Below are 27,731 nucleotides of genomic sequence, written 5' to 3' on the forward strand. Positions count from 1 at the left end.
TTTGATTCTGCGTTTTTCATACAGAGCAGTTTGTTTGCACCACCTCTCACTTCCATTAATTTTCAGTACAGACAGTGCAGCTGCCTCTTTTTGTTAAAGGAGAGCCTCTGCACAAGCTCTCTACTTGTCATGCTTCTCAGGGAACAGGGATAAACCATCATCATCAGATCTGGACAAAAAGTAAGAGTCCTCTGCCAACCTATCTTTTTGGATAATCCTGAGACCAGAAGAGACCATTGTGATCATCTAGTCTGGCCTGTGCTAACCAGGAGGTCATAGAAACAATAGTATTGTAGCTACTATAGCGGCGACAACTTTTCTCTGCTGTTTTTGCTGAGAAACTTACTGGATTCTCTACCTGCGGACAGCTACTATCTGAAAGTTTCTGTTTTACAATAAGATTGTTTTATAGATGACTTTCCTCAGCTGTCTCCAATCTTAAAACCCTTGTACAGCTAGGCATATGGTTTTATTTTCTTAAAATCTATTCCCTGTATAGGTTCTGCCATGTATAATTTTTTTTAAGCCTGATTTATTATCATGAAAAGTATAGAGTGGATTGATTATGGTACCTATCAGAGCATCAGAATTGTGAACTGCAGGAGCCTTGGGTTTCTTCTGTGTCCTCCCAGTAAATACAGCCCATCACTACTAAACTATATGGTGGAATGAATGGAAGATAGAGACTAAAACACCTCTTCATTTGTGACTAGGAGAGGAGCCATGGGTGTTAGTTCATTGGGCTACCTAAGCTCCCTTGCACATTCTACCATTTTGCTACACACAATGCTTCTAAAGCCTGCTTGTACACAGCAGTGTGTCTCCCGTGTCTTACAGCCTGACCCCACTCTGTCTGAACTAACTTGCCAATTTCAGGGTTGTCAATTATTAAAGAGGCAAACAAACTACTATCTAATATATTCAGAGCTAACTTTAAAGACCTATTAATAGCTATCAATACATTTCTGTAGATAAATATCTGAGACACAACAAGCTACGTTACACATACAAGCCAGAAACCCAGACTGGCGAAGTCTCTTACCTCCACCCACAAGAACTTTTACAGGAAGGATGGACAAATGCTAACCATGAGACTAGACAAGTGTCAGACTAAGGGCTTGTCTACACTGGCACTTTACAGCGCTGCAACTTTCTCACTCATGGGGTGTGAAAAAACACCCGAGTGCAGCAAGTTTCAGTGTTGTAATGTGCCAGTGTAGAGAGTGCACCAGTGCTGGGAGCTATGCCCCTTGTGGAGGTAGGTTTTTTTTTTTTTGTTTGTTTTTTAAAGAGCGCTGAGAGAGCTCTCTCCCAGTGCTCTGCTGCCACTACACAAGCTGCCATTGCAGCGCTTTAGCATTGCCAGTGTAGACTAGCCCTAAATGTATATGAAAATGTCTGAAGGATGTGCTTCAGTGCCTTGAGAGAGAACATTTCCTCTTCCCCATACCTATAGCCCTGAGTGGTTGGTAGGGACTCAGTGCAAACTATGCACCTGAATTTCCTTCATAACACAGCCTCCCTGGATTCCTACTACTGCCATGTGTGGGCTGCGTGCCTCCTTCTCCAAGAATCTCTTTTTACTGTGTAGGAGAATGCATGCACCCATTTACAACACAGGCCATTCTAGTAACCAGTAAGTGTCCTTAAGTGGCTTTGGTTCCTCTGAATTATGCATACGTGTCCTCCTCCCCTCTTTTATTTAAGAGCCAGTAAAACAGGCTGTAGAATTGGAATTTAAACCTTGTTTCCCAGCTGTCCTTGTGGGTATAAGACCATCAGTGTACCAGACAGAGCAGCTTCAGTGCTAAATCAAAGAGGCTGCAGTGCACCCTGAGCCCTTGAACTAACTTTTTTTGAGGGTCAAGTGCTTAGAGTGTGAACTCATTCTTGGATTAGTTGGAAAGTGAAACTTGCAGACTACTAATAGGTGGGTGGCTGTGTTACTGTTTATGGGATCTGGCAGGTACATGTGGTGCAAATACTCAGACCCAGTGCTAAACCCTGCTTTTTACAAATACTCAAACCTGTAACTTTGCATTTTACTCTCTACAAACGTTAGTGCTAATAAAACAATTTCTGCACATAATGTGCAAAAGCATTGCTCTAAAAATAAAAAAAATGTCCAGGTTTTACAGCAATCACTCAGCTCTATCAACAAACCCCAAGCAGTCACTTTAAAAGCTGCTGTGAAGCCAGCATGACTTCATCAAAACTTAACAGGTGCTCAGCTTGACAAGCATAGTCAACTCTAAAAGGCCATAATCTAGCTGGGTCATTAGTTCCCAGTACACCTGGAATTTACTAGCCTACATCCTTATAGTCACTAGAATGGGAGTGGGTAGTAGTTGATCAAGACATTAGCTTACATAGTCACTGTGGCCAAGAATGTACCATAATTCAAAAGGGATTGCACATCTCTTACCTCCGTACCAACCAACTCACTCTGGATATTTGCAATACTAGCATTTTGGAAGGATTAGGATAATCACCATTACATCTCCTTGGGATGAGGGGGATAGATCACCTGCATTTGCTTACTGGGGGTTCCTTACCTCTCTCTTACTGGCTGTTGTCAGACTGACATAGCCAGACCTTTGGTCTCAGGCAGTTTGGCCATTCCTGTGTAGTAATGAGCTGTGGGTCAGTTCAGCTACATTTCTTCAGTACCCCATAGTTGTCCATACCTATGCATTTGTTTTTAGCCACTGGAAAGTATGCTCCTAGGAATGCAGCCTCTGAGGGGCTGCAGGCTAGTGCTGTCAACATAGCAATGCAAATGAGCTCTGAGCACAGGAAAGTGTGTAAGATAAATCACCTATGCAGTGGCCAGCATCCCCTGTAGGAGGAACAGTAGCAGGCTGGCTTGCTCTAGAGACTTGCCTTGCTTGTTGCAAGTCTAATTTAAACAGTGATGTGACCACCTGTGAACACAACAGTGCAAGTACTCTTGAGTGCATGAATGGTCATTGCTGCTTGTATTTAACTCTAGCAGTGGGAAAATGTTGGCAAACAAAAGTAACTTAGGGCAAGCCAGCTAATAGCATTTACTGAAAGGGTGAAAGTGGGAAACTTCTAGGCTACGATACCAAGCCCTGGAGAAGTATTTTGATTAATACAAAAGCCTTCAAATGAAGTGATGGGCCAGGACTGTGAAACCCAGGAGCTGGTGCCAAAGTCACAACTCTGTTTTTGCTTAGTGGAGAGCTAATTAGCTTCTACGCCCTCTCACTCCAGGGTGTTTGAAGTCCAGGCTGGCCAGGTAATATTTCAATACGACAACATGGAAAGATGCATTTATGTTGTTTCAAGATCAGTTGTTTGGCAAGTATATTTCCCCCTATCCTATGTACTTTAACTTCAGAACTCAGCCTAAAGTATTCTGAAATAATGTTTGAAAGGTGACACCTGATTATTTTTATAAAAGGGTTCAGTCACATCACCGTACATTGACTGATAAAACACAAAAAGGTTTAAAGATGCTTTCTGTGTGGTCTCATCCTGAATAAAGGTTTTTCCCTCCCCCTCCTAGGAATGTAGAGTATTCACATGCAGAAATGCAAATGTATTGTTTCAGCATTTCTCAGCTCAGCTAGAAGGCATGCAACATTACACTCACTGGTTTGAAAAAGCATGCAGTTGTTAGTCCCCAGATACCACATATCTAATCACACTTGAGCGGAACTATTCATCCTTAACTCTCCATCAAATAAGAGTGCTCTTCTAGCCTAAGGGAGGCTGAATGCTAATGTGGACTTGTAGTTTCACTTCAATATTTTCCTGCAGCACAAACACTATTTCAGAAACCATGGCTATATATTTAAAAACAAACAAACAAACAAAAACCTTAAGAACTAATGATCTGATCTCAGTTGTGAAATATTTAGTAGGGCTGTCAATTAATCGCAGTTAAAAAAAATCAAGATTAATGGCAGTTTTAATCGCACTGTTAAGAAAATACAAATTGAAATTTATTAAATATTTTGGATTTTTCTACATTTTAATATATATCATGTTGTAATTGAAATATTTTGATTATCTTTTTACAGTGCAAATATTTGTAAACAAATAGTATTTTTCAATTCACCTCATAAAAGTACTGTTGTGCAATCTTTGTCCTGAAAGTGCAACTTACAAATGTAGATTTTTTTTTGTCACATAACTGCACTCAAAACACAACAAAGTTCACTCAGTCCTACTTCTTGTTCAGCCAATCGCTCAGACAAACAAGTTTGTTTATATTTACAGGAGATATTGTAAATAAGAAGAGGGCAGCATTGTCACCAGAAAGTGAGAACAGGCATTTGCATGGCACTTTTGTAGCCAGCATTGCAAAGTATGTGTGCCAGATATGCTAAACATTTGTATGCCCCTTCATGCTTCAACCACCATTACAGAGGACATGCTTCCATGCTGATGGCACTTGTTTAAAAAAAAAAGTGTGTTAAATTTGTGACTGAACTCTTTAGGGGAGAATTATACGTCCCCTGCTCACTTTTACCTGCATTCTGCCATACATTTCATGTTATGGCAGTCTTGGCTGATGACCCAGCACGTGTTGTTCGTTTTAAGAACACTTTCACTGCAGATCTAACAAAATTCAAAGAAGGCACCAATGTAAGATTTGTAAAGATAGCTACAGCACTCGACCCAAGATTTAAGAATCTGACGTGCCTTCCAAAATCTGAGAGGGACAAGACTTTCAGAAGTCTTAAAAGAGCAACACTCCGATGTGGAAACTACAGAACCCGAACCACCGAAAAAAGAAAATCAACCTTTTGCTGGTGGCATCTGAGACTGATAATGAAAATGAACATGTGTTGGTTCGCGCTGCTTTGGATGGTTTTCAAGCAGAACCTGTCAGCATGGACACGTCCTCTGGAATGGTGGTTGAAGCATGAAGGGACATATGAATCTTTAGCGCATCTGGCACATAAATATCTTGCGACCCCGGCTACAACAGGGCCATGAGAATGCCTGTTCTCACTTTCAGATGACGTTGTAAACAAGAAGCGAGCAGCATTATCTCCTGCAAATGTAAATAAACTTGTTTGTCTGAGCAATTCGCTGAACAAGAAGTAGGACTGAGTGGACGTGTAGGCTCTAAAGTTTTACATAGTTTTATTTTTGAATACAGTTTTTTTGTACATAATTCTATATTTATAAGTTCAACTTTCATGATAAAGATATTCCACTAGAGTACTTAGTATTTTTCAGAGATTTCATTCTTATTTGAGAATGTAGAAAACATCCAAAGTATTTAAATAAATGGTATTCATGATTAATCGCGATTGATTTTTTAATCGCTTGACAGCTCTAATATTTACACATATCCATTTTATAATTTTTTTCCTAGCCTTACCATAACACTGACTGATTAGCCAGTTCCAGAAAGCTGAAGATGTCCTGCTCCTCCTTAACAGTCACATGACCCATCTCCTGAGCAATATCCCTCCTCTCTAGTATTGCTTCCCAACACCTACTTTCCCCTCATTATTTTAGTCTCTTTACCAAAGTGCTTCAAGAGGCAGGCAGACAAGAAGGCTGTTGGGTCCCCTGGTCCAGCTAAAGCTCTGAAAGAATTTGGAAGAGGATTTAATTTAACCAAGGTAATAAACAGTTATTTGTAAGATTCAGTAGCAAATGCTCCAGGATTCAGGACCAAGAATGGGATGTTGGGGACATCAGTCACACAGATCCTATAACCAACAAAGTTGTCACTCAGTAAGGGCTTGATCCTGCTCCCATTCAAGTCAGTGGTGCAAGATTCAATCTTATCACTTCCCTCGCAGCAGTAAGTACATGTACTAAAGAAAAGAATCAAGTCTTTTGCCTCATCCAGAGAGCTACTCTGAAATGATCACTCCTTCACCCTCTCCTTGCAGACCCCTGCTGGCAAAGGGCGTCTGCTTGGGTTTTGAGGAACCGGCAATGGTTTCAAATCAATCTACCTCAAGGGCTATGATGGCACAGAGGGCTTCCAGCATTTCAGCGATGTCTGGTATAAACAGAGCTACAGTTGGCCATCGGTGTTTTTACTGTCCCGTCACCTACCAGATCTCAGAGAAGTCAAAGCCACAAGGTCCTTAAAACAGCAGTGGCTATTGGCATTCTACTCTATACTAGTCCTTCCATAGTTGCGAGCAGTGGTGGAACTAAACTGGTGGTAGCAGCGGTGGGAAGTTTTTGACAAAAGTGCCAAGAATAGACAAGACCTTAAAGCATTAACTAATATAGGGTCGCTAACAGACTAGTCACTAAGAGCTTGAGGCTCACTTGCTGGCTAGTGCATCTCAGACCACTAGCATCCACTTAAGTGCCTCAGCCCCTCACCATGTCTAGTTTACTGCAAAAGCAGTGGTCTGAGTCATTGTGGGTTGCAAGAGAGTTCAAGGAAAGGATTGCTGTGCTGAGGGGTCCAAGTCAAGAAAAGTCAACTTCAGAATATTTGAGGTAAGCTGGGAATTTTCAGAAGTGCTCTTCAATTACTTCAGTACCAGTCCGCCCTGAAAGTCAAAGGGGAAAAAACAGAAAATATAACAATGTCTCTGTATAAATCCATGGTACGCCCACTGTGACGCTCTGTACCTTGGGGAAACACGCTACACCCCTCCCCTCCCCCATGTTCATCCTTATATTATGATTGTGTAGTATCTAATGCAACGTTTGTCATGTCAGGTGTCTTCGGAAGGCTCATGATGTACTGAGCATTGTTGCTATGGTAATGTTATAGGTTGTAATTTCATGTATATAGTTATGAGGCTGAAAATGTGTCCTCATGGTTTAAAACAAACCCAGGCAAAAAATCTCCAAGAGCAGAGGGGCAGTTCATACCTCATCAGGGCAGGTATGAGACAAACCCAGCCCAGCCTCACAGGAACAAAGGACACTGGTCTAGGCAGCAACAAATGATCTCTTGGACTCTTGAGTGAGTCACCCCCCTTTCTTTGGTCAGTTTGGGACTACGATGAGGTAATGCTCACCTGACTCGGGGGGGGGGGGGGGGGGTCAAAGCCAAGAGGGAAGAAAGAGCATCTCTAAGTCTATTGAAGACACCCCTCCCCATATTTTCTTTCAACATTTGTCCAAAGCCATGTGAGCTAAAGTGGACTGCTGCCTGCATGACCAATTATTATTCAATCTTTAAATTGTGCTGCCTGGCACTTGTGCCTGCCATAGGATCCACAATGTACTTCACAAACAACAAATTTAGCATTCTGAGAGGTAAAGCACCCAAATATCACCCACATTTTACTGATGAAGAAATGGAGGCACCAAAATTAATCGACTTGTCCAAGGCTACACTGGAACTCTCTGGAAGAACTGAGGATATATTTTGACATAAGGCCCATGCCTTAACCAAAGACCATCCTTCATTCACAAAAGCGATATTGATTTATAAAGGCGCGGTGCAAAACCAACTATTTGTTAAATTGAAAACATTTTGGCCTTGCAACAAATTACCATTACCTGCATATTATTGGGAAAGAGAGTTTGGTGTATTTTTAACAAAGGTCTCATATTTCCTATACTTTATTGCTCTGGTCTTTCAGAACACGACATACACTTCCTCAATTTTTGTTTTAGAAGCTTTATCGTTTACAGAGAACCAGTTTCACTTTCTCCCAAGATGTGCTTTGTCCTTTCTTAGAGGATGCAACAAAGTTTTTTTAAATGGATAACACACACACACACACACGAGACCCAAGTTTGCCATGAAAAACTCACATTTATTTGATTAAACAAAAATAAAATAAACTGCATAGGAACATTTTAAAGTCCAGAGAGACACTGACTTTGTTTTAAGGCTGCCAGTAGCTGATACATCATCTCCTTGCTACATCCTTCAGCCTACTCTATGGACCACAAAGATACATTCAGAAGCCTCCATTAACACAAGAGTTCTCTAACATTGTTAGTTTGTTCTACATAACAGTTTGCCAATAACCAGTCATGCTTTCTTCTTTGCAGTACGTAACATTTTAAGTTACAAAGCCCAGCAATTTTTGTCTAAATAGACAAGTGAACCCTTTTTTGGATGGTAGGAGTTGTGTTAATGGAAGGGGTTTTTTGACATGACCTGTTCCATTAACAGTTATAAATGCTCTGTTTTTAATGAGCTGCTCAGAACAATGTCTGTCCCACTGAGCATTTTTTCTTATTAGAAAAACAGCATGATTAATCACTAAAATAGAAATGTAGAGTGCAGCAGAACAGGAAACTACAAGAGCAATCGACTCAAGATGCACAACTTCCAAGAACTGACAGAATCATTCTCGAAGCTCATGGCATTACTGTGCTAAGCTAGGTCAAGATGACAGTGTACTTCTAATTTAGTAATTACATTTTATAAGATGGGCTTGTATCTACAGTAAATCAAGCAAGGTCTTAACTGTCTTACAGAATTTGTTACACTGGTCTTAATTGGACAGAGCTTCCATTTGTTTTTGATGTTTCCAATTTCTGTAAACTATTCCTCAACAAAGGACCAAATTAAATGGTATGTATGGGCCCTCACTCTTTTTCCTTAAAATGTATCAACCACCAACCAAGATAGGCATGACAAGTAATGCACAATACAAACAATAGTCACATACAGTAAGAACCCTCCCCTCCCCCCACCAATTTGGGTGACTAAACACACCTTACAAACTAGTTAAAAACTTTTTAGTCATTTTAGGAGGAAAAAAAGCAAAACTCAGAAACAAGACATCTTTCTCTGAAGGAAACTACTACATAGACTGAGAAGTATTCTATAAACCTATAAAGGAGTTTACTGGTCTGGTAGTTTAAAGAAAGGTATCTACCCTACTTCACTACATAGACACATAACATTCAGTCAGTAAGGCTCTGTAAAAAGAGCTTTAAAACAAAAATATCTACCTGAGTTTGTAAGCTGATACAATCATTAAGAGAAGGTCTAAGACCATGCAGGTACACAAATCTTTTTTAGAACCATTATTGGTTAAACCATGATGGAAAAAGATGCCAAATTGGCTTGTTAACCCGTAAGATCACTTAAAAAGACATCAAGGTACATTTTCCACCATAACATTTACCAAACCCAACACAGCATATAACCATTAGTGGTTTTCTGTACCCACTCCTCTAACTTTTGTCACTCAACAATGACTAGGGGAGAACAAGAAGAATTTTTAATACAGTAATCTGATAATGTGCTTCTCTAAACTTTACTCCGCATGTAAAATAATGGGTCTGTTGAATGCCACTATTAAAGTCAAATAAAAACCCAACTGCCTCTGGTAAGAACATTCAATCTGAATTGCCTTCCAGGAATAGGAACTTGGTTGCACTGTCATGGTGGAAAACATCCTGTTGCATCAAGAAAACTACATATACAATCACCAAGTCAAAGAATCAATCTCATTCCCTTCAAGCATTTGGTATAGCATTGCATTTAAAGAAATTATACCCTTAGAGTCTTTTCTGACAGGATACATTTGTAGGCATGCAAAAATAGATAAAATATTTTTCTCTTGTAGAGAGAAGACCTAAAGGTCTTAAGGACATAAGAACTCTGCAAATAAAGACACAAAGTATGTTATGTCAACCAGTAGCGTCATAATACTGAAAAAAAAATTAGTTTCAGTTTGCATAATTTCTAGTGAAAATGAGTCAAATTTACAGGAGGATGATTAGAATTAATTTGCCTGAGTGTACGAATATTTGGTTTTATTTACAGTTCTTTAGCAAGGGCAGCCTAATATTTCCACAGAGAGGCAACAACAACCAAAAATAGCCACTTGTACACATCTAATATTTCCATTTAAACAAAAATGTGTATCCTACAGGCAGGATGTACCCTTCTCCTGCATGCAGACTAACACTTTCTTCTGAGACCTGCCTGATACGAAACTGAGGTAGATGCTTTACTTCTCCATGGTGAGGTAGAACTTTAAGAAACAAAAACAGTTGGGTCTCTATTTGTGCATTCTGTACCACAGCAAACTGGGTTCCACTGATCTCCAAAGGACTCAAGGACCTGAGGTACAATATTTGTCTAACGCAAGGTACCAGTGTTTAATTTTTTAGACAGCTCCAAACTGTTTGTCTAAACATCTCTATTTTTTTCTTTTAAATACCCTATTACCTTTTGGCACCATTTGGATACACTCCTTTAACAAATAAAAATAAAAACACTTTGGCACTTTTTAAAAACCAGAACTGAACATAGAAATTTTATGATCTTCAAAAGAAATAAAACATATGGCTGGATCAAGCCTAAAGACTGCTCTTGAAATAAATTAATTTGGCTTAACTATAACTAAACAGACTGAGTCGATCGCCAGCAATTCCAATGGAATGCCACAACGAAGTGCCTTCTTCTGTTTCCAACTTGATTATTTTTGGCCCTCATATACACCAAATTTTAGGTTTTTCCCTCTTTATGGTATGCACTTGTGGGCTTCCCCATATAAGTTATACTTAAAGGGTACAAATTAAAGGAGTGACTTACCGGAGGGTACTGCATCATCTAGCACCATGGCTGCCTCATAAGCCCTCAGCCAGGACATCATTGAAACTCTCACTAAAACAGTTTTGAAATAACAGGACTGCTTCATATGGCTGAATTAGGAGATGATGAGAGTTAACTGATGATAACATTTCACAAAGCGAAAATTTACTGACAGCCAACATTGGTTTAACCTGGCACAGTTAAATTCCTTTGGGAGCATTCAGTGCACAAGTCTGTAGATCCAAATCTGTTATTCTTCTCCAAAGCTAGAGCCTGGAGGTGGGGGTGAAGAGATAAACCAACCTTCTCCTTCCCCTAATCCACTTCTACCAGTTCAGGAGATTATACTGAACAGTTTAAGAAAATTCAGGCGTTTGCAACCCAGTGTCAGACCTTTGCTTACATTTCCTACACTCCGGTCCTGTATGTCAATTCGCCTATTTTCTACATGTATCAGGACACTGGAGGCATTATCCAACAATTGTCCATGAACATACATAGAACAAAGGTTGAGCCAGATTTGAAATCCTACCAATTATATACCAAATAAACAAGCCCCTATGGGGTATATGATGTTGGCATTAAACTTTTCCTATAATATTACACTACTTACTCTCATTGCATTATAAGCACTCCATTTTATAAGCTACACTAATATTTTCCAATGAGAGCAAGTGTGCTTAGCACTATCTATTACAGTAACAGTATAGGAAATCGTTTGGGTAGCCACACAGCCGTTTTTTTAAAAAACAAAAGCCTCCCAACGTGACGTGAAACACTTCAAAGTCAAATAGTCTTGTTTGTGCTGTAAGCAGAGCCAGTGAATTAAGTAAACAGCAACTGTAAAGGAAGACATTGTGCCTCCCCCAAATAAAGACAGGTGTGTGGCCTTCTCCAGTCTTGTGCAGCAACATAATATGACATGGTGAAAGTCAATGGAAATTCCACCAGCCTTCACATTTCTATACTATATAGGGATGGAGATAGTCAAGAAGCATTTTGCTGCAATTCAACTCAAAGCATGCCAGGAGCAGCTAAATACTTTTAAAAAAATGCCTGGGGGATTGGGGGGGGGGGGGGGGGACGGGGACGCAGGGAGAACAGAAAATACAAAAGGGCAACATCAACGAGCATTAAGCATAATAGCTTTTCTGGCATAATCCAGCAGTGACAACCACAAAGGTCAAGGTAAAAAAGAAGGCCAAGCATTTTTAATATGACAAAGAGGTGAAATGAAAGGATTCTGCAAGTTGTCAAATTAAAGCTTTCAACCGGTTATCTTTGGTATCTAGGTCTCTGAGTCTAATTTGTTTTCACAGCCAAGTTACAAATAATTCTCAGTGAAAAACACAGAAAAACACACAAACAAACAATATCAACTTCCACAGGCTATCACAAAAGAAAGGAAAGTGGGCTGTGAAAGCTAAAAGGAGTAATTTGCTTTCTATTACACACAAATTCTGAAGAGCCATATACAGTTTAATGACAGATCTCTCTAAAAGATTATCTTGGATTTTTTTTTTTTTTTAAAACAACACTATACCTAAAATTAAGCCCAGCTGATACCCATTGCTGAGCATTTGCTTCATGAGGTGTTAGCTGAAAGTAGCACGGTTACATTATCCTGTATCATTTAGGGGTTTTTCTGTTTTAAAGGGGTTCTTGTGATCTCACTGACTCCCTCTTCATTGTCCACCTCTTAAAATCCTCACCTTCCTAAGTGGCTGCTGTCTTAGCCTGGACAAATGATTAGGATTTCTAAAAACAGGAAATGAATTTATTGGAGATGTTACGGTAATAGGTAAAGCAGTGGAAGCAAGTGAAAGTGCACCTTGAAATTTCTTATTAATATGAAAAAAAGAGGCTTCAATTTTTCAGGTTGCTTACGTATGTGGTGGCTGGGGGAAGAGATGAACCCTTTCTCCTTCAGCCTTTTAGTTAATAATCTTACTTCTCAGCCAGGGCTCTTCTCTTGCTGGAACTGATAACACTAATCTTACACCACTGCAGAGGAAAAAAATCGAATTGATGCATGAACTCTTCAATTTCTGCACAGTGCAAAAACTCTCCAGCCCCTATATTAGCCTTTATGGTTTGCCAATAACAGTCCCATCCAGAAGGCAAGGCAATTTCTCAAGAGTCCATGTCAACATCAATAGCTAACATATTAAGATGCAAGCTACTGAAATGTGGACTGTAATACACTAAGGAATCAAATTCTCATGGCTTGGTAACCAAAGCCCCTCCTCAATATCTCAGCTTCTCAGAAAAACAAGAAATTCCTATCCCCATTGGAGCCAAGTTTTGCAGTTTATAGTGTTTAAAGAATCTGGCTAGTGTAGTTTTTAGATGCTGTCCCCATTTTAAATGAAGTTTTTCGGTGATGCCATGGAATGACGATGCAGAGCTTTATATGGCTCCATTTTGTCTCATGCTGGCTACCTTTCACCAGGGGCCATTAAGAATGCCTGTACATTAAAAAATGTTCTTCGAACCTTTCAATCCAACTTTTTTTTTTTTTTTAATTTAAGAGGAGGGACGAGGGAAAAAGAAAACAAAAAGTTCAGCTGATGTCACTGACTGGTTTTGTGATCTGATTTTTAAAAAATGTGGACTTCTCTGAAATGCACCCTGAATTTCCAAAGTTGTGCTTTATGTTTATTTTGGGGAAAATTTACGTTGTCCTGACAAACCTATTAATCTTTACTCCCCTAACTAAAGCCTGTACGGAAACAAAACAAAACAAAACAAAACCACAGCCATTTCACATGAAACAAATTTTAACTCCAGGGGTCAATTCTTCCATGTTTTGATGCTCCTTGTAACAGGCATCGATACACATAACAGTGACATACATATGATGGAAGGAAGAATGGAACCTTGTTTTTAAAATGAGACTAATAATCAGACAAAAGGCTATAAAGAAATTATAGAATAGAGAACACATTACACAAAGTCCTGCTTTTTTCATTAAACTTTTTATGACAACTACACTAAGTCACCAAAAATGATTCCCCCCCCACAAGAAATTTGTGCATTTTCACAGGGGTTTCACTTTGTGCTGTAGGATTACTGCATTTTTCGAAACACATATGCAAAAAAGCAAACTTGTTTTTCCTGACTAGTCAACCCCACCCACTTCCACAAAAAGATCAAAGTCTTCTGGGAACAAGACACTATGTTGAACGATAAATCAAACACACTGAGGTATAAAAAGGAGAACAGGAAAAAGTTCTCTGCTGCAGCAGCATTTAAAAAAAAACAAAAAACCTAACAACCCTCCCCCCCACGAAACTACAGTACGATCAAGAACACAAATCCTCTACAAATATCTAATGCTACTGATTCCCCACCCCCCATTAAAAAAAATTATAGAGCGCCTTTTTGGCTTTGTCTACAGAATGTATCACGCAACCACCTAATGTGCACAGCAACACGTTTGTGCATGATGCCCCATGTGGGGAAGAGGTAAAACTTACTGCTGGGGGAGGGCGGGGGGGGGGGAAGAGGAGGAGAACACAAAGATAATGAGGTAGATAGAATTTATAACTTTACAGGATCACTCCCTGCAGAAAAGATAAGTACATTCATCTGTAAAAAATTAAAGATGAGGTAGGTTTGAATTAACGTTGTATTTTTTCGTTCTCTTAAAAAGAATTTCCCTGAGACAGTTTCTTCCTAATTCAGATAACACAGATTAGAAGATGAGAATTCGATTGTTTCCGAAGTCAACCACAACAATCATGCCATCAGGGGTGACAGCTATACCTGAAGGTCGGTCCATCTGACCAAAGCCACTTCCCTGAGTGCCAAATTTGCATAAAAAACTACCATTTGACTCAAATATCTGCACTCGGTGGTTCCTAGAATCAGCCACAATGATGCGCCCCTCTTGATCCACAGCCACGCCTTGTGGGCGTAGGAACTGGCCGTTGCTGGTGCCTTCTGACCCAAGGAAGCGTGCTGACTGGCAATCTGGATGGATGACCAGGAGGCGATGGTTGTTGAAATCTGTCACTACCAGATGACCTTCATGATTGAAAGTTACACCTCTTGGAGAATCAAAGTGCTTCCAGAGTGCCCCTTCAAAGCCATATTTATTCAGAAACACACCATCAGGTCCAAACAGTTGAATCCGATGGTTCCTCGTGTCAGAGACCAGGATTTTGCCCTCAGCGTTGACTGCCACATCCCATGGGTAATTGAATTGCCCATTCTTGGTTCCCTTTTCCCCGAATTTCAGAATGAACTGCCCATCAAATGTAAAGATCTGGATGCGATGATTATCCTTGTCAGCCACAACAATCCTACGTGAGATATCACAGGCAACACCAGCAGGGCGATCGAACTGACCAGGCCTGGAACCCAAGGTGCCAAATTTGTGGTGAAAGGTGCCACAGGGCTTAAACACCTGAATGCGGTTATTACTGCGATCAGCAACCATGATGTACCCTTCTTTGTCTACGCAAACTCCCCAGGGGCGACACAGCTTGCCATCGTTGTCTCCCTCGCTGCCAAATGAAAGCCCTGGTAGTCCAATGCCAATGTAACTGCGCCCAGATTTTACCATGACCTTGAACGGACTGTTCTCTATGTGCTGGTTGCACATCATGACAGAGACTAGATGCTCTCCCTCCAGCTGTGGTCTGTAACTGACCAGGTAGGTTCCATTCTGCTGATCATTGACATCTGCACCAAATAGGTTTCCATCAGGGCCCATCACCACTGCAGAGATCATATCGCCCCCCGAAAGGCGTGGTTCACCATCATGGTCATAGCCTATCACTGTGAAGGAGGCCGCTTTGCCCTGTAGTGCACGTTTGAGACCTTCCCCAGTGGCTTTGGTTAGAGGAGCAAAAGCCCCACTGCTGACAAACCCCATTGATTTAATGGCCATATACAGAGCCTGGTCAGGAGGAGTGAACATGACTCTGTCATCCTCCTGCGGCTGTAGAAGGCCTCTCACATTCTTCAGCTCCTGCACTTGAGCCAGCATGCGATCCCGAGCTAGGAGAATATCCATGCTACGACCCTCCTCTAGGACCTGCTGAACTGCACTAATAGTGTTGTCCAGTTTATTTAGATTCTGACGCAACTTTTCAACTTGTAGGTAAAGGGACTTGGCTTTGACTTGACGAATCTTTTCCACCTTAAAAAACAAACAAAACAAACCCATTACATTTATATTAAAAGACAGCTAGCAGTTCAAAAATATTTTTCTAGTATTGCTTTCCTAATTCCTACATAAAATTGTAGTGTAGTTGCCACAGGGATGTTAGGAGATCATGAATGAAAGGGGAAGTGATCTACAGGACAAACTCTCTATGAAGATGTGGTCCATGTGAGGAAAATAATTAGGGGAAATGTGGATACTTATTGCAAAATGAACCTGCTGAGAATCATTGGTCCCTCCTCTGACAAATATAGCCTTACTTAAAAGCAACACACACTTTTGCTATGAAGTTTTGCTGCATTAGTTTGCTATTTAAAAGAAAGGTCATTATTAACTAAAAATAGTCTCCTTGCTTTGCAATTGTCCCATCTTCCAGTCATAGGGAGCACTAAGTGTCTGGCATAATAGGATTCATAGGCAGAGTAAATTTTTTTTCCAGTTTGTGTGGGTGGGATGGGGTACTTTAGAAATCCATTCAAGATGTTAATGGCAAAAACAACTTTCCAAGGCATGTAATGAAATGTGTAATCACTTCATTGTTACAGAGTGTACCTCCACCATCAGTTATGCAGCCAAGCAAGCATTCAGAAATTTCAGCTAGTGTGTCCCTCTGGTCAAGGTGCATCATGTTTGAAGACTGCAATTATATGTTTGCTTGACTGTTTAACAGATGAAGGAAGAAGTTCTGCAATGGAAGTGTGGACATGTGTTATTAAACTTACAAGGCATGCAGTTTCTGCCAAGTGTGTTTTCAACATGGACATTTTAACAAGATGCTCATCCCTTCCTTAGAACAGCTCTCTAAGGCCTAATATTCAAAAGTGACTAGAAAGTCACTAATCACTTCTGAAAAGTTAGGCCTAAAACGCTACTTGTATTTTTTTTCTGGATGTACTGAGTTAAAAGAAAAACTTTGACAAAGCTGTCAGCAGTTGGTCATTTCCTCTTTTACAAATACATTTAAAAAAGGAGGCTATTTTAAAATTAATTCTGAAAATAAATCTGGTGTCTGTCTGTGAACATGTAGAATCACACCTGTACAAAGGAGTGCTGGGAAGTGGTAAAAAGATATTCTCTGCCATTTTTTTTTTTTTAGTTTTTTAAAATGAGGAAAACCAAAATCTCAGTTTATGTCACAATAGCAACTTTCAAAATTTAGAGACGTGTGGCCTATTGAAGTGATGTTTGTTTTTCTGAAATAAAAATGTGCTAAAATGTAAGTGAAGAACATGTTGCTGGGCCTAAGTTTGGGGTTTGACAACAGTGAGGAGTAATGCTGAGTGAAATAAGTGAGACAGTGCAGAAGCAAGTTGGAGATAAGTTAGGAAATAACCCCAGGTCATGTGGTAAACGTGTTTTGGTCCTAACTGTTTTTTAACAAGTATTTTAGATAAAATGCTAAAATTTTGGAAAATGTTATATTGATAGTTATTGATATGTATTTATTCAGATGCTAATTAATGTGTTTAATGTTAAATAGCCGATGAGAAAATAGAAAATATTTAATTATGGTAAAAAAAGGTGGATGTAATGCTAATTAAGCTGTTGTTATAATTGATTATAAAAAGAATACTACACTGATTTTAGATAGGCACTCCCATCCAGCAGAGAAAGGTTTATACCCATTCTTCTCATTCAGGGACTGATCACCTCTGGATGGATGGTTTCACCTTAGAACGGGAGTATAAAAGCAGTGAATGGTTACATAGTGAAGCCTGTTTATTTCATATAAAATAGTTAGTTGAGCAAAGTCTTTAATTTTATCACTGTCATTTACAGTCCTCCACTAAATTGTCTGTGACCACCCTGGAGGCTTGAACTGAGAAGGAACACAGGCAGGAGGCGCATATTCTAAAGCCTGAGGTTTCCACATAATCCAGTACCTTCATTGGGGGGGCGGGGACAGAGAAAGAGAGAGAGAAATGACTCATGCTGAGCAAAACTCCCCCCCCCCCCCCACAAAAAACCCAATTCTACTCCTAAAACTATAACATGACTATAAAAACAATAAACCCCTCAAATTAGCTATGTACAACTGTATATTTTTTAAGTGCATCACACATAAAAGAGGACACTAATAGTTCCAACCCAGACCATGCAGCAGCAAGAAGGAACTGGAAATGCAGTCGGTCTGCCCCGCCCTTTATCACCTTGGATGAAGCCACAAGGCAAGACAAGGGCTCAGCGCGGACCAATGGACACTATTAATTTCAAAGTCTCCAGCTGCAGATGCATGGTCCGCATGCGTAAATCCTCAGTGGAATATAATAGGGACCATCACTCGAAGAAGTCATCAGAATTCCTCTGTTTAATAACTGAACAAGTCCTGTTCCCAGAGCTGTGCAGTGCTGCTGCAGGGCCATGCAGAAGTCTGACAGAAACCAAATTTCAAAATTTCACTGTGAACCAGAAATCCTGTGTTTTGGCCAGCTCTGTTTGCGGATCCAGCAATAATCAGGGCTACTGCATTTCCTATTCATTCCGCTGTGACAGTACATTTTTGTTCTTAAAAGTACACATGTAGAATCTAAATTATTTATCCAATTTATAATGAGCCAGATTCTACCATCCTCATGCATGGTGAAAATACCTTAATCCTCAACTCGATTTTAAAATGGGACTACCTGTGTTGTAAATACCACTCAAAATACAAGTCGTCATAACATGGCCCTATTCTAATTTAAAGACAGGTCAGATTTCCATCTTAAAGGTTAATTGTTAGTAACTAGAACAGATAGATATACTTATATAAAAAGCTTTTTACCTTCCACAGCAGCTCACACTCCCGTTCTTCCAGGGCCTTCTTATGTCGAGATGTCATAGCTTTGACTTCAGACTGCACCACCTTTGCTTTCATCTCAACCTGCTCTGCCACAGCTTGGGCCTGTTCAATACTCAGCTGGAGAACAAACAGAACACACATCTTGCTTAGTCAAACCAATTTAAGTTGCATTAGGTGATGGCTCTTACATTTAACCCAATGCCTCCAGCACTAGAACAGAAACAGGTCAATGTGCTCTCATAATGTTGCTGTAGGACAAAGTTCAAGGCAGTTGTTTTCATGTAGTTTTCCTGAGTGCATGTCAGTTTCACATATTAGATGCTGGAATTTATACGAAATTCACTACATAGGACCAAATTATTCCCCAACATAGCCTGTGCAAACCCCACTGATACCAGGATTCAAGTTAATGTACAATTTGGTCCAGTATGTACAATGTTGATTAAGTCCGATATCAAACCTACATTCTTTAGACATGTATGTTGAGAATCCAAAATGACCTTCTTATCCCCAAGTATTTTAGACTAACAATACATTTGCTACAGGATACAAGTCTAGTCTTCTAGTAAGACTTCTGTTTTCCGCTAATGCGGAGGTCCATGAAGTATGGAGCACACACCCCCACAGGAGGGCATGAAGGAACATCCAGGGGGGAAGGGGTGCAGCGGGCCCGGGGCCAGTCCCCACAGGGGTAGGGAGGGAGCACCACCCAGCCCTTCCCCTGCCCTTCTGCTCTGGTCCTGCTCCCAGCTGTCCCTGGCTCCCGGCCCCACTCCCAGCCCAGAGCAGAGGCTGGTAGCAAGGCTGGGAGCTGAGCTGCACCTTGTCGCAGGCCAGACTGCTGGCCCCCACCGCAGCCCAGCTCTGGCTCCGCTCCCACCCCCAACCTCGGCACCTGGCCACAGCCTCAGCCTCAGCCCCCTTACCCTTGTCCGTGTTTCCCCCCACCACCACCCTGAGCCGCAGCCCTTCTCCTGGCCCTGGGCAGGGTGGGAGCACGGACAGGGGTAAAGGGGGCTGTGACCCTCAGAAATTTGGGGACCATTGTACTAATGTACCCCATTTCTATGCAAGTCAATTGTATGTAGACAGCAATACTTTTTATATATGACTTGGAAAAAGGAGTGGTGGCACATGAAAATAAAATTAAGTCTATTGACACTTTAAAACTGGAGAGACATGAGCAAATCTTACAGAGAGACTGAAACTTCAAGTCCTCTCACCACAAGTGTAGTCAACTTTCCTGTTTTATATTTAATAAAGTGAAACTATCAGCATTTATACAATGCAGTCAGAGAAGTGTTGTGCAAACATTAAAAAGGAGAGTCAACTTAGAAGGCACATTTGGAGCCCACAGGAGATAGAAAAAAAATTCAGACAAGTGACACCTAAAAATTATTGTAACTGAAAATTTAGAAAAAATGTGTTTTATCTGTGCATTTGACAGCACTGTGTGTAAAGTCCATTTCAATGTCTCCCCAATATAGCAGGTCAGTTGTTTCTCCCTATTTGTTGTTCACAAATGTATGTATCTTTAAACATATAAAAATAAAAATTGACAGGGCAACTTGAGGGCATCTGTAGTACCAGAAAAACAAAACAAAATCCCCAGACAAGTTAATTTGACTATATTAAATTAAAAATTAAGCCTCACACAATTAACTCACAGAGACATCACCCAACCCCATCCCAAGGAAGTTAAGTACCAATTTTACAGCTAGGTGGTGAATCACAGTAGCTGAAAGATATGCTTGAAGTCAGACTGAGAGGCTGCATCTACAACAGGAAAGTTAGGAGCCATAAGGCTGTGCCATATAAAGCAGTGGTCCCCAACCTTTTAGTCTGGCGGGCGCCAGATGAAGGACCGTGGCGGCGGCGGGAGCACCCGCCAAAATGCTGCCAAATTTCTGCAGCATTTCAGCGGTGACGCCTCTCGATGACGTCACTTGTTGGCAGCAAGTGGTGTCGAGAGGCGTCGCCGCCAAAATGCTGCAGAAATTCGGTGGCATTTCGGCGGATGCTCCACCACCAGCCAGGATGCGGGCGCATTTAGATACCCCCACGGGCACCGCGTTGGGGACCCCTGATCTAAAGTAACATAGGCAAGGCCAGTGGCAAAGCCTGAAGTAGACCCAGAAGTTCATGAATTACAAGTCTGCATTTTTAAAATCCAGGCTCCTTAAAAGAGAACTACTATAGTGGTGGTGGTAGGGCTGGAACATTCTTAACCTGGGGGCTTCTATTATTTGGCTGGAGATAGTTTTCTGCAAGGCTGGATTACTAGGCAGCAACATCTCTGCACTGTGATAGCCGGAGGTTTGCAATGGAGAAAAAAATCTAAACGAAAGCTTAGCATTCGCAAAATATTGCAAAATGAAGCAAAAAATTATGATCAGTTCCTCCTATGCTCACAATTTGTCCCTGTTGCAGATAGGGGAGTTTTTGCTTTGGGTCAGAATAAAAGTATTGTACAATCTCTCATACAGAGAAAAATCCTGGCATATGTCAGAAAGCATCAGCCACTACTGAAGTACACAGGGAAACATGCATCGTTCTGCCAAAGGGCTAGGGCTAGCTTAGGCTTTTCTTTAAGAAAGTTAATGCCCACTGAGCATGCTCAGAAGTGTTTTTCCAGTTTATTATTTTTCTCCAAGTCTATTCCTGTATGTACCTAAAGATCACAATATTAAAAGTTCACTACTCTCAGCTGTGTGATTAAAATGACTATTCCCCTTTTCTCCCTAACTCTGCCACTCACCACCACTATTTTTTCCCATTCCTGCATAAAGCAAAAAAAAGATAATTTTTGGGTCAAATTTTTGGCAGGGACCTATCATGGAGATATCAGTTCCACAGTAGTTTTCAGAAACTTATTTTGTGCCTCTTCACTTATATTTTACACTAACAAGCAAAAACCCATATATTTCCCCCAAGACTGGAAGTTCTTTTAACATGGTCAGTGCTTTTAGACAACAAATCAATATGGCAATAATGAAGATGTATTAATTTCTGACAATCATGGCTCTAAGTTTACCCAATTGAAACTACAATGCGCCTTGTTTATCCTAATCAAAAGAATCTGCCTTCTGTTACCCAGTACTGTAGTTTTGGTATTTTATGATCACTCCAAGTTTTTGCATAGATATGGTCAGAGTTGGCACTTGTGGCCCTGCCGACCTCCAATATACATCACTATAGCAACTTGACAATCAAAGATTTCACCCACTTTCATTTAAAAAAATGTAATCACTGTGTGATAGATTAAGAGTTTATTTTTCTAAAAATGTACAGATTGAAGGCCATGTGAACATCTAGGTTTGTAAACTATTCTTTTAAAAAATAAAATCACTGTAAAACTAATAAAATAAAATGGCCCTGTGTCCATGGTCCGAGGGGTGCAAAAGGGGTATGGTGGTAGCTGCGATCCAGGTTCCTGCACTATCCCCCGCTATTCCCTCTTCCTCCCATAGTTCCCCCCATCCCCTGTCCTTTGTGCAAAATGGGTTGAGATCCTTCTCTGGAGAAAAGCAGCCTTCCTGGGTCTCGCCAGTCACTAAATGTGTCGGGGGCAGGTAAATTTTCCTGGATTGCGCTCTTTTTTCCTGATAGCTCCTGGCAGATGCCATAGCATGGCAATCATGGACTTTGCCGCATGTGTACGCCACCGTGACATGAGTACTACTTCACCTCATGTAGGCAGCAGCGCTACAGCACACAGATGCATGCTTTTGCTTTTGCAAGCCAGACAGCAGAGATATGGTTACTATTGCACAAATTGCACCAAAACCCCCATATAAATAACTGGATATGAGGATACCATTTGTACCCTTTGTACCATTTTTGCTAGTGCCCCCTGGTCAATCAGCCAGCGCAAAGCCAAAGCAGGGTTACTACTATCCATCCATTTATACCATTTTGTACCATTGGCTAGCATGCTGGCTAGGCTGCAGCCGATCAGCCAGGCAGCAAAAAAAAAAAAAAAAAAAAATGAATCCCAATGGAATCAATCTAAAAATTGCATAATCTGTGCTGTGCTGCTGTAATGAAAGCAAGTGCCTGCCACCAGACCACACCTGTATCTGTGTCACAGCCCTGTATATTATTATTAGGGGGGTCACTGCTGCTCCAACCCCTCCCCCACCTGTTCTCTTCTTCTTCCCCCTTCTTGGCATTGTCCCCATTGTCATCCACTGATTAATGATGAATTAAATAAAGAAAGGAATAAGAGTGAGACACTTGTTAGTGAGTGTGAGAAATGAGGCAGGTGCAGACAGGACATTAAGCAGTGTGTAGGGACATAGCCCAGTGTGTAGGAGTAGCCCAAGGGCATCCACTATCTTTGAAGGGCTGAATTTGGGTTTTTGATTTGGGGAAGGGGGGCTGATGCTATGCCCCCCCCTGTTGCTATGATGAGATGGTTTACCCACTGCCCACCATCCATCCACCAGAAATAGGCTGACGAATAGGATGAGGGCGGTTACACGGTGTCCAGTCAGCTGAAGCTGAAGATGGATGAGATAGATTCCATCATTTTATCACATCAGCTTGATGATGAGGATGGATTGGATTCTTTTTTACCATCCATATCTTGCCCATGGGGGCGGGGGGAGGGGCAGGGAGTTTGATGTTGGTGTGCTGCATCGCTGCTCCATCTGCAGCATTCAGGCATGTAGTAGTGACATGTAAAGAGAAAGGACTTTTTGTTTTGGGGGTGGGTGGGGTGGGTGGGGGGGGGTGGTATGCTGCCACCTGATGCACTCTGACTGTGGCACTTGACCTGGCGTTAGAAGAAGCAGGAGCAGCATTAATAATTTTAGGAGATTTAGGAGGCTGCAGGATAGCGGATATAGCTTCAGTCCCCCAGTCCATCCTTTTGCTTTGGATTTTTTGGCTTTCGTGCAGCGCTGACGCTGCAGTTGCTTGAGTCCCTCTTTGATTGCGTCTGGGGATTTTTTAAAAGGACGGATAGAACGGAGCTGAGATAGAACGGATTTTGCGGTGCCTGCCTCACATCACATCCGCATGGTCCATGCAGGAGCTTTTTTTTTTTTTGATTTGGATCGCGCCGCGCTGATCGTGAGCTCACTCCCGCGGCACAGGAAGGCAAAAATAAAAAATTTCGGGGCTTTCCCTGTTTACCTGACCACTGCATCCGAGTTCATCCGATTGCGTCACTGGTGCACACTGGTGCTGGTGATAGCGGCCCGAGGCCCCGACGCCATACCGTCCCACCAACACTAACCCTGATATAATATAATAACTATACTGCACTCTCCCCTCTAGGAGAGGAGTACAGAAAAGTTAAAAAAGAGAAAAAAAAAAATCGATGCCTGCTAGTGAGGAGTGGGCGCAGAAGTTAAAATCGGTTTTACGCTCCTAAAACCGATTTAAACGCCTAGTGTAGACCAGGCCTAGATATCATTACTTTTCCTTAGGGATACAAAGATAGTCAGAATGCAGGCAAGGCAATTTCCTTCTATCTGTGAAGGACCGTTCAATTTCACAATAAGAGTAAACTTCTTTCTAAATACCATTTTCAGAAGCATGGAAGGTGCAATACACCAGGGTTGTATGGTTAGGGCCTTGTCTTTTGACAGCTGAGGCTAATAATCCTCAGAAATGCAATCCTGAGAAACAGAACAGAGAAAAAGTGTTGTAAGTAGCTGTCTATCTAGTAAGGGCTTCAAACTAGGTATAGAGTCTTAAGGTAACAATCACTGGATGGGCTGGTAGGGAAGTTGTTTATAGAATCTTATGACATCTGGATCAAATCTGACTTGGGTTACAAACTTTTAAGATCATCACTTTCAGTAAAAGACTGTCATGCTAGAAATCTATAATCTGATTATAAATGTGGGTAACATCTAAATTTAAGACACGGGGAGCAATATTCCTGACTGGTAGAAGATCTCCTTGATAAGAGTAGAGAGGAAGTTACTTTAAAAAGGAAACAGAAAAAAAAGAAAAGAAAAGGAAAAAAAAAAGGGGGGTGGGGGGGATATTGACGTTCCAGGCACCTAAATTCAGTCTCTCAAAGCCTGGATAACTTAGACCAAATTAACAAATAGTCTGTGTTGTAGGAACAGTGGAGATTCTGTGGCTCAGCAGTTTTGGTCAAGGAACTGCAGCCTCAGAGAATGGAGTGATGAGGAGGATTCTGAGAAAGATGCCTGGAGATGGGAGCAGCCCATTTTTATTCCTGTAATCACAGTCTGCTTGTCTGTGAGCTCTCCTACAGAAACAAGACAGAGCTCCCCTTCAATGAAAGGGCTGGAATATGTGAGTTAGATGAGAAGCAAGTTCTACTTCCTCTTAGAAGTCTGCTTTAGATAGACTTCCAAGTGGCCTCTGAGAACTAAGAACCAGCTCATTTGTTCTAAGAACCAGCTGTGTTGGCCAGCTGAATAGTTTAGAAGATGATTATTCCAGTTTTGCATTTAAACAAACAAACACAACAATAAAACTAAAGAGGATCTGAAAGCAAGTGCTCAGCAGAAGGCACACAACTCTCCTGTGAAGCTACGGAGACAGACCCAGATTCATTCCGTCCTAGTCTGAGGTGTGCAAAATGAATTGCTCATCTTCTACCTCACCCGCGTTTGGCCAAGTAATCTAAATATTTATCAGCTTCCTCTGCTGCAGTGAAAAGGTGAGTGTTTCTGAAATTAAACTGGAGCTTCACCAGCTACAGCAAGAGGTAATCTCATTTTAAAAACTGTCACTTTAATACTGCTAGGAGCCTTGTGGGTTTTTTGTTGTTTTTAAACATGGTGTATAATTAAGATAAATGTGGATCTTTGTATTTTCCTCTAACAGGTTACCTTTCCTCAAGATAGTCAAGGAACAAATCCAAGACAAAATGAATCCTCCACACAATCAAGACTAATTTTGTAGTCTAATTATCCAGTTCAAGTAGAAATCTTTTTAACTCTATCTGAATAAAACTCTCCTAGCGCTCCATAGACTTCAAAATTCTGCCACCCACTGTTTTGACACTTCCATCTTCTCTAGAAATCAGTTCAGGCAGCCACAAAGCTCCATTTTTAAATCTGTCTTTGTTTCAGGTATTAGTTTCTTTCTCAGCTTGGTTTTCAATAAGTACCTCAGGAATACTCTACTGTTAAGGCCACAAAAGAATAAGCTCCATTTTTGGTTGAATATTGATCCATAGAACACGTCGCCTCCTACAGAGAGTCCCAAAATGAGGTTTACTGAGTCGTACTATTTATTGATCATTTCTAGTTATTTTGGAGTGATCTACCTAGATGATGAAAATGTAGTGCTCAAAGACAAAGACTGGTCTTTCAGGATTTGACCTGCCTCCGATTTTGTCGTCTTTTTATTTCTGTTTTCATAGCCTAAACCTTAAAATACACCACATACAAATAAAACGTGTGCGGCTGTAAAAAGCAGTCACTCCAAAACCCCAGATGATTGTGGAAATGAGAATAGTCTCAATGAAGGATGGCTGTAGCACTGAAACACTGCCAATCACTGAGCTATTGCTGCCAGCAACCTTTCAATACTGCCAGCTCTCTGCCACAAACCTACCTGTATAGTAGCAACTGTGCAAAGTGTACAGAACTCTAGTATCAGAGGAAATGTCGGGCATATTGTATTATTCATACTTTCAGATTTCAAAGCCCATATTATTATATATACCAGGGATCGGCAACCTTTCAGAAGTGGTGTGCCGAATCTTCATTTATTCACTCTGATTTAAGGTTTCGTGTGCCAGTAATACATTTTAATGTTTTTAGAAGGTCTCTTTCTGTAAATCTATAATATAACACTAAACTATTGTTGTATGTAAAGTAAATAAGGCTTTTTAAATGTTTAAGAAGCTTCATTTAAAATTAAATTAAAATGCAGAGCTCCCCTGACCAGTGGCCAGGACCCAGGCAGTGTGAGTGTCACTGAAAAATCAGCTCGCGTGCCGCCTTCGGCACCGGTGCCATAAGTTGCCTACCTCTGATATATACACTGCAATAGCTTCTATTTGGATAGTCTTTGTTCTCCAAGTATCTGGGAGCTTTTAAGAGGATGTGTCATTTTTCAGTTTATTATTAATAGGCATAATTACTTAGTACTTACACAGACAACACTTTACATTTTCAAAGCACTTGTGCTATACAAACACCCCAGCATATACAAACATAGTGAGAGGCAGGATCTGCGCTCAGGAGCCCAATGTGTAATACTTGAATCAAACATTCCATTCCAAGGTGAGACAACAGATCCAGACCTGCTCAACCAGTTCCTATACTCCATAGCCAGAGTGGAGCTCAGTGGAGCTGCCACAAAAAGGGGGAACAGTAAACTGGTATCAGAGGCATTCAAGGACACTTCAGGCTCTAGCAGAGAAGTGCATCTTCTGGCTGGACTACATACACTGAGGAAGCGCATTCTGCAATTTAATATGAGACATGCTACTACTGTGACACTCCAGAGACCATGGGACTAGGACTTCAGAGATGTCTTGATATTAAAGGGTATCAGTTACATTCATTGCGATATAAAGGCAAGGGTACCACAGCTGGATGCTGGAAGAAACTTGACACTCAAAGTAAAAGAGGTGCGTTTATTTAAAGACAAAAGGAACATTAGAGATTTGCTTATGAACTGTGTGTTGTGTACAATGAGGACTATTCAAACGTAGCTCAGAGCACATCTGTTTTCTACTCTTTAGGAGGCAAGATGAATATATGAAGAAAACAATATCCAATCATTATAAAATCATTATAAAATGCTATAACATTATGTTGCTTCAAGTTTTTACTTCTCTCCTATCAATATACTAGAAGCTAGAAACTGGGCCAAATGCTGGCATAAATTTCTAAAAACAGTTCCATCTTGATTATTTCCCATCAGACTGATTTAATCTATATCAGTAGCATAAAAATGACTGACTTGTTAGAACCATTTTTTCCCTATTGTTCCAAGATTTGACAGAGATATGCTATTTAAAATCTACATAAAAGGATTACCTGATAATCCCACTGATAAGCGGCATGAAAACAATTTAGATCTTTCAAAGACAAGGACTTGCTCCAGTCCCTTTTGAATCATGTGACACTCAAGAGCCAGATACTCAGCTCTTGTAAATCTGCATAGCTCCACTGAAATTAATGTAGCTATACCAATTTACATAAGTCAAGGATCTGGCTAATGTAGATGTTATCTGTGAATTTAAAAAATACATTAAAATAGAGTTAAGATTGAAAGTATGCATCAGTAACTCAAGAGTAAAATCCTTACAGGGATGTCATAACTATCATCACAAAAAGTATTACCAGACC

At 40.8% G+C, this 27,731-nt stretch overlaps 1 protein-coding gene across 2 annotated transcripts in view; it reads right to left on the minus strand.

Moving 5' to 3' along the window:
• Positions 1-7,704: 7,704 nt before the first annotated feature.
• The window catches only part of TRIM71 (tripartite motif containing 71), a 96,945-nt gene continuing 76,918 nt past the window's right edge, over positions 7,705-27,731 (minus strand). For both annotated transcript variants that reach the window (XM_039527241.1, XM_039527240.1), the window contains 2 exons: positions 18,415-18,549; positions 7,705-15,626 (listed from right to left, as the gene is read on the minus strand). In XM_039527241.1, coding sequence (XP_039383175.1) covers positions 14,175-15,626; positions 18,415-18,549 — 1,587 coding nt within the window. In that variant the 3' untranslated portion in view covers positions 7,705-14,174. The remainder of the gene's footprint in view (positions 15,627-18,414; positions 18,550-27,731) is intronic.

This window comes from Mauremys reevesii, linkage group 2 (assembly GCF_016161935.1).
Source record: "Mauremys reevesii isolate NIE-2019 linkage group 2, ASM1616193v1, whole genome shotgun sequence".
NCBI classification, from domain to species: domain Eukaryota; kingdom Metazoa; phylum Chordata; order Testudines; family Geoemydidae; genus Mauremys; species Mauremys reevesii.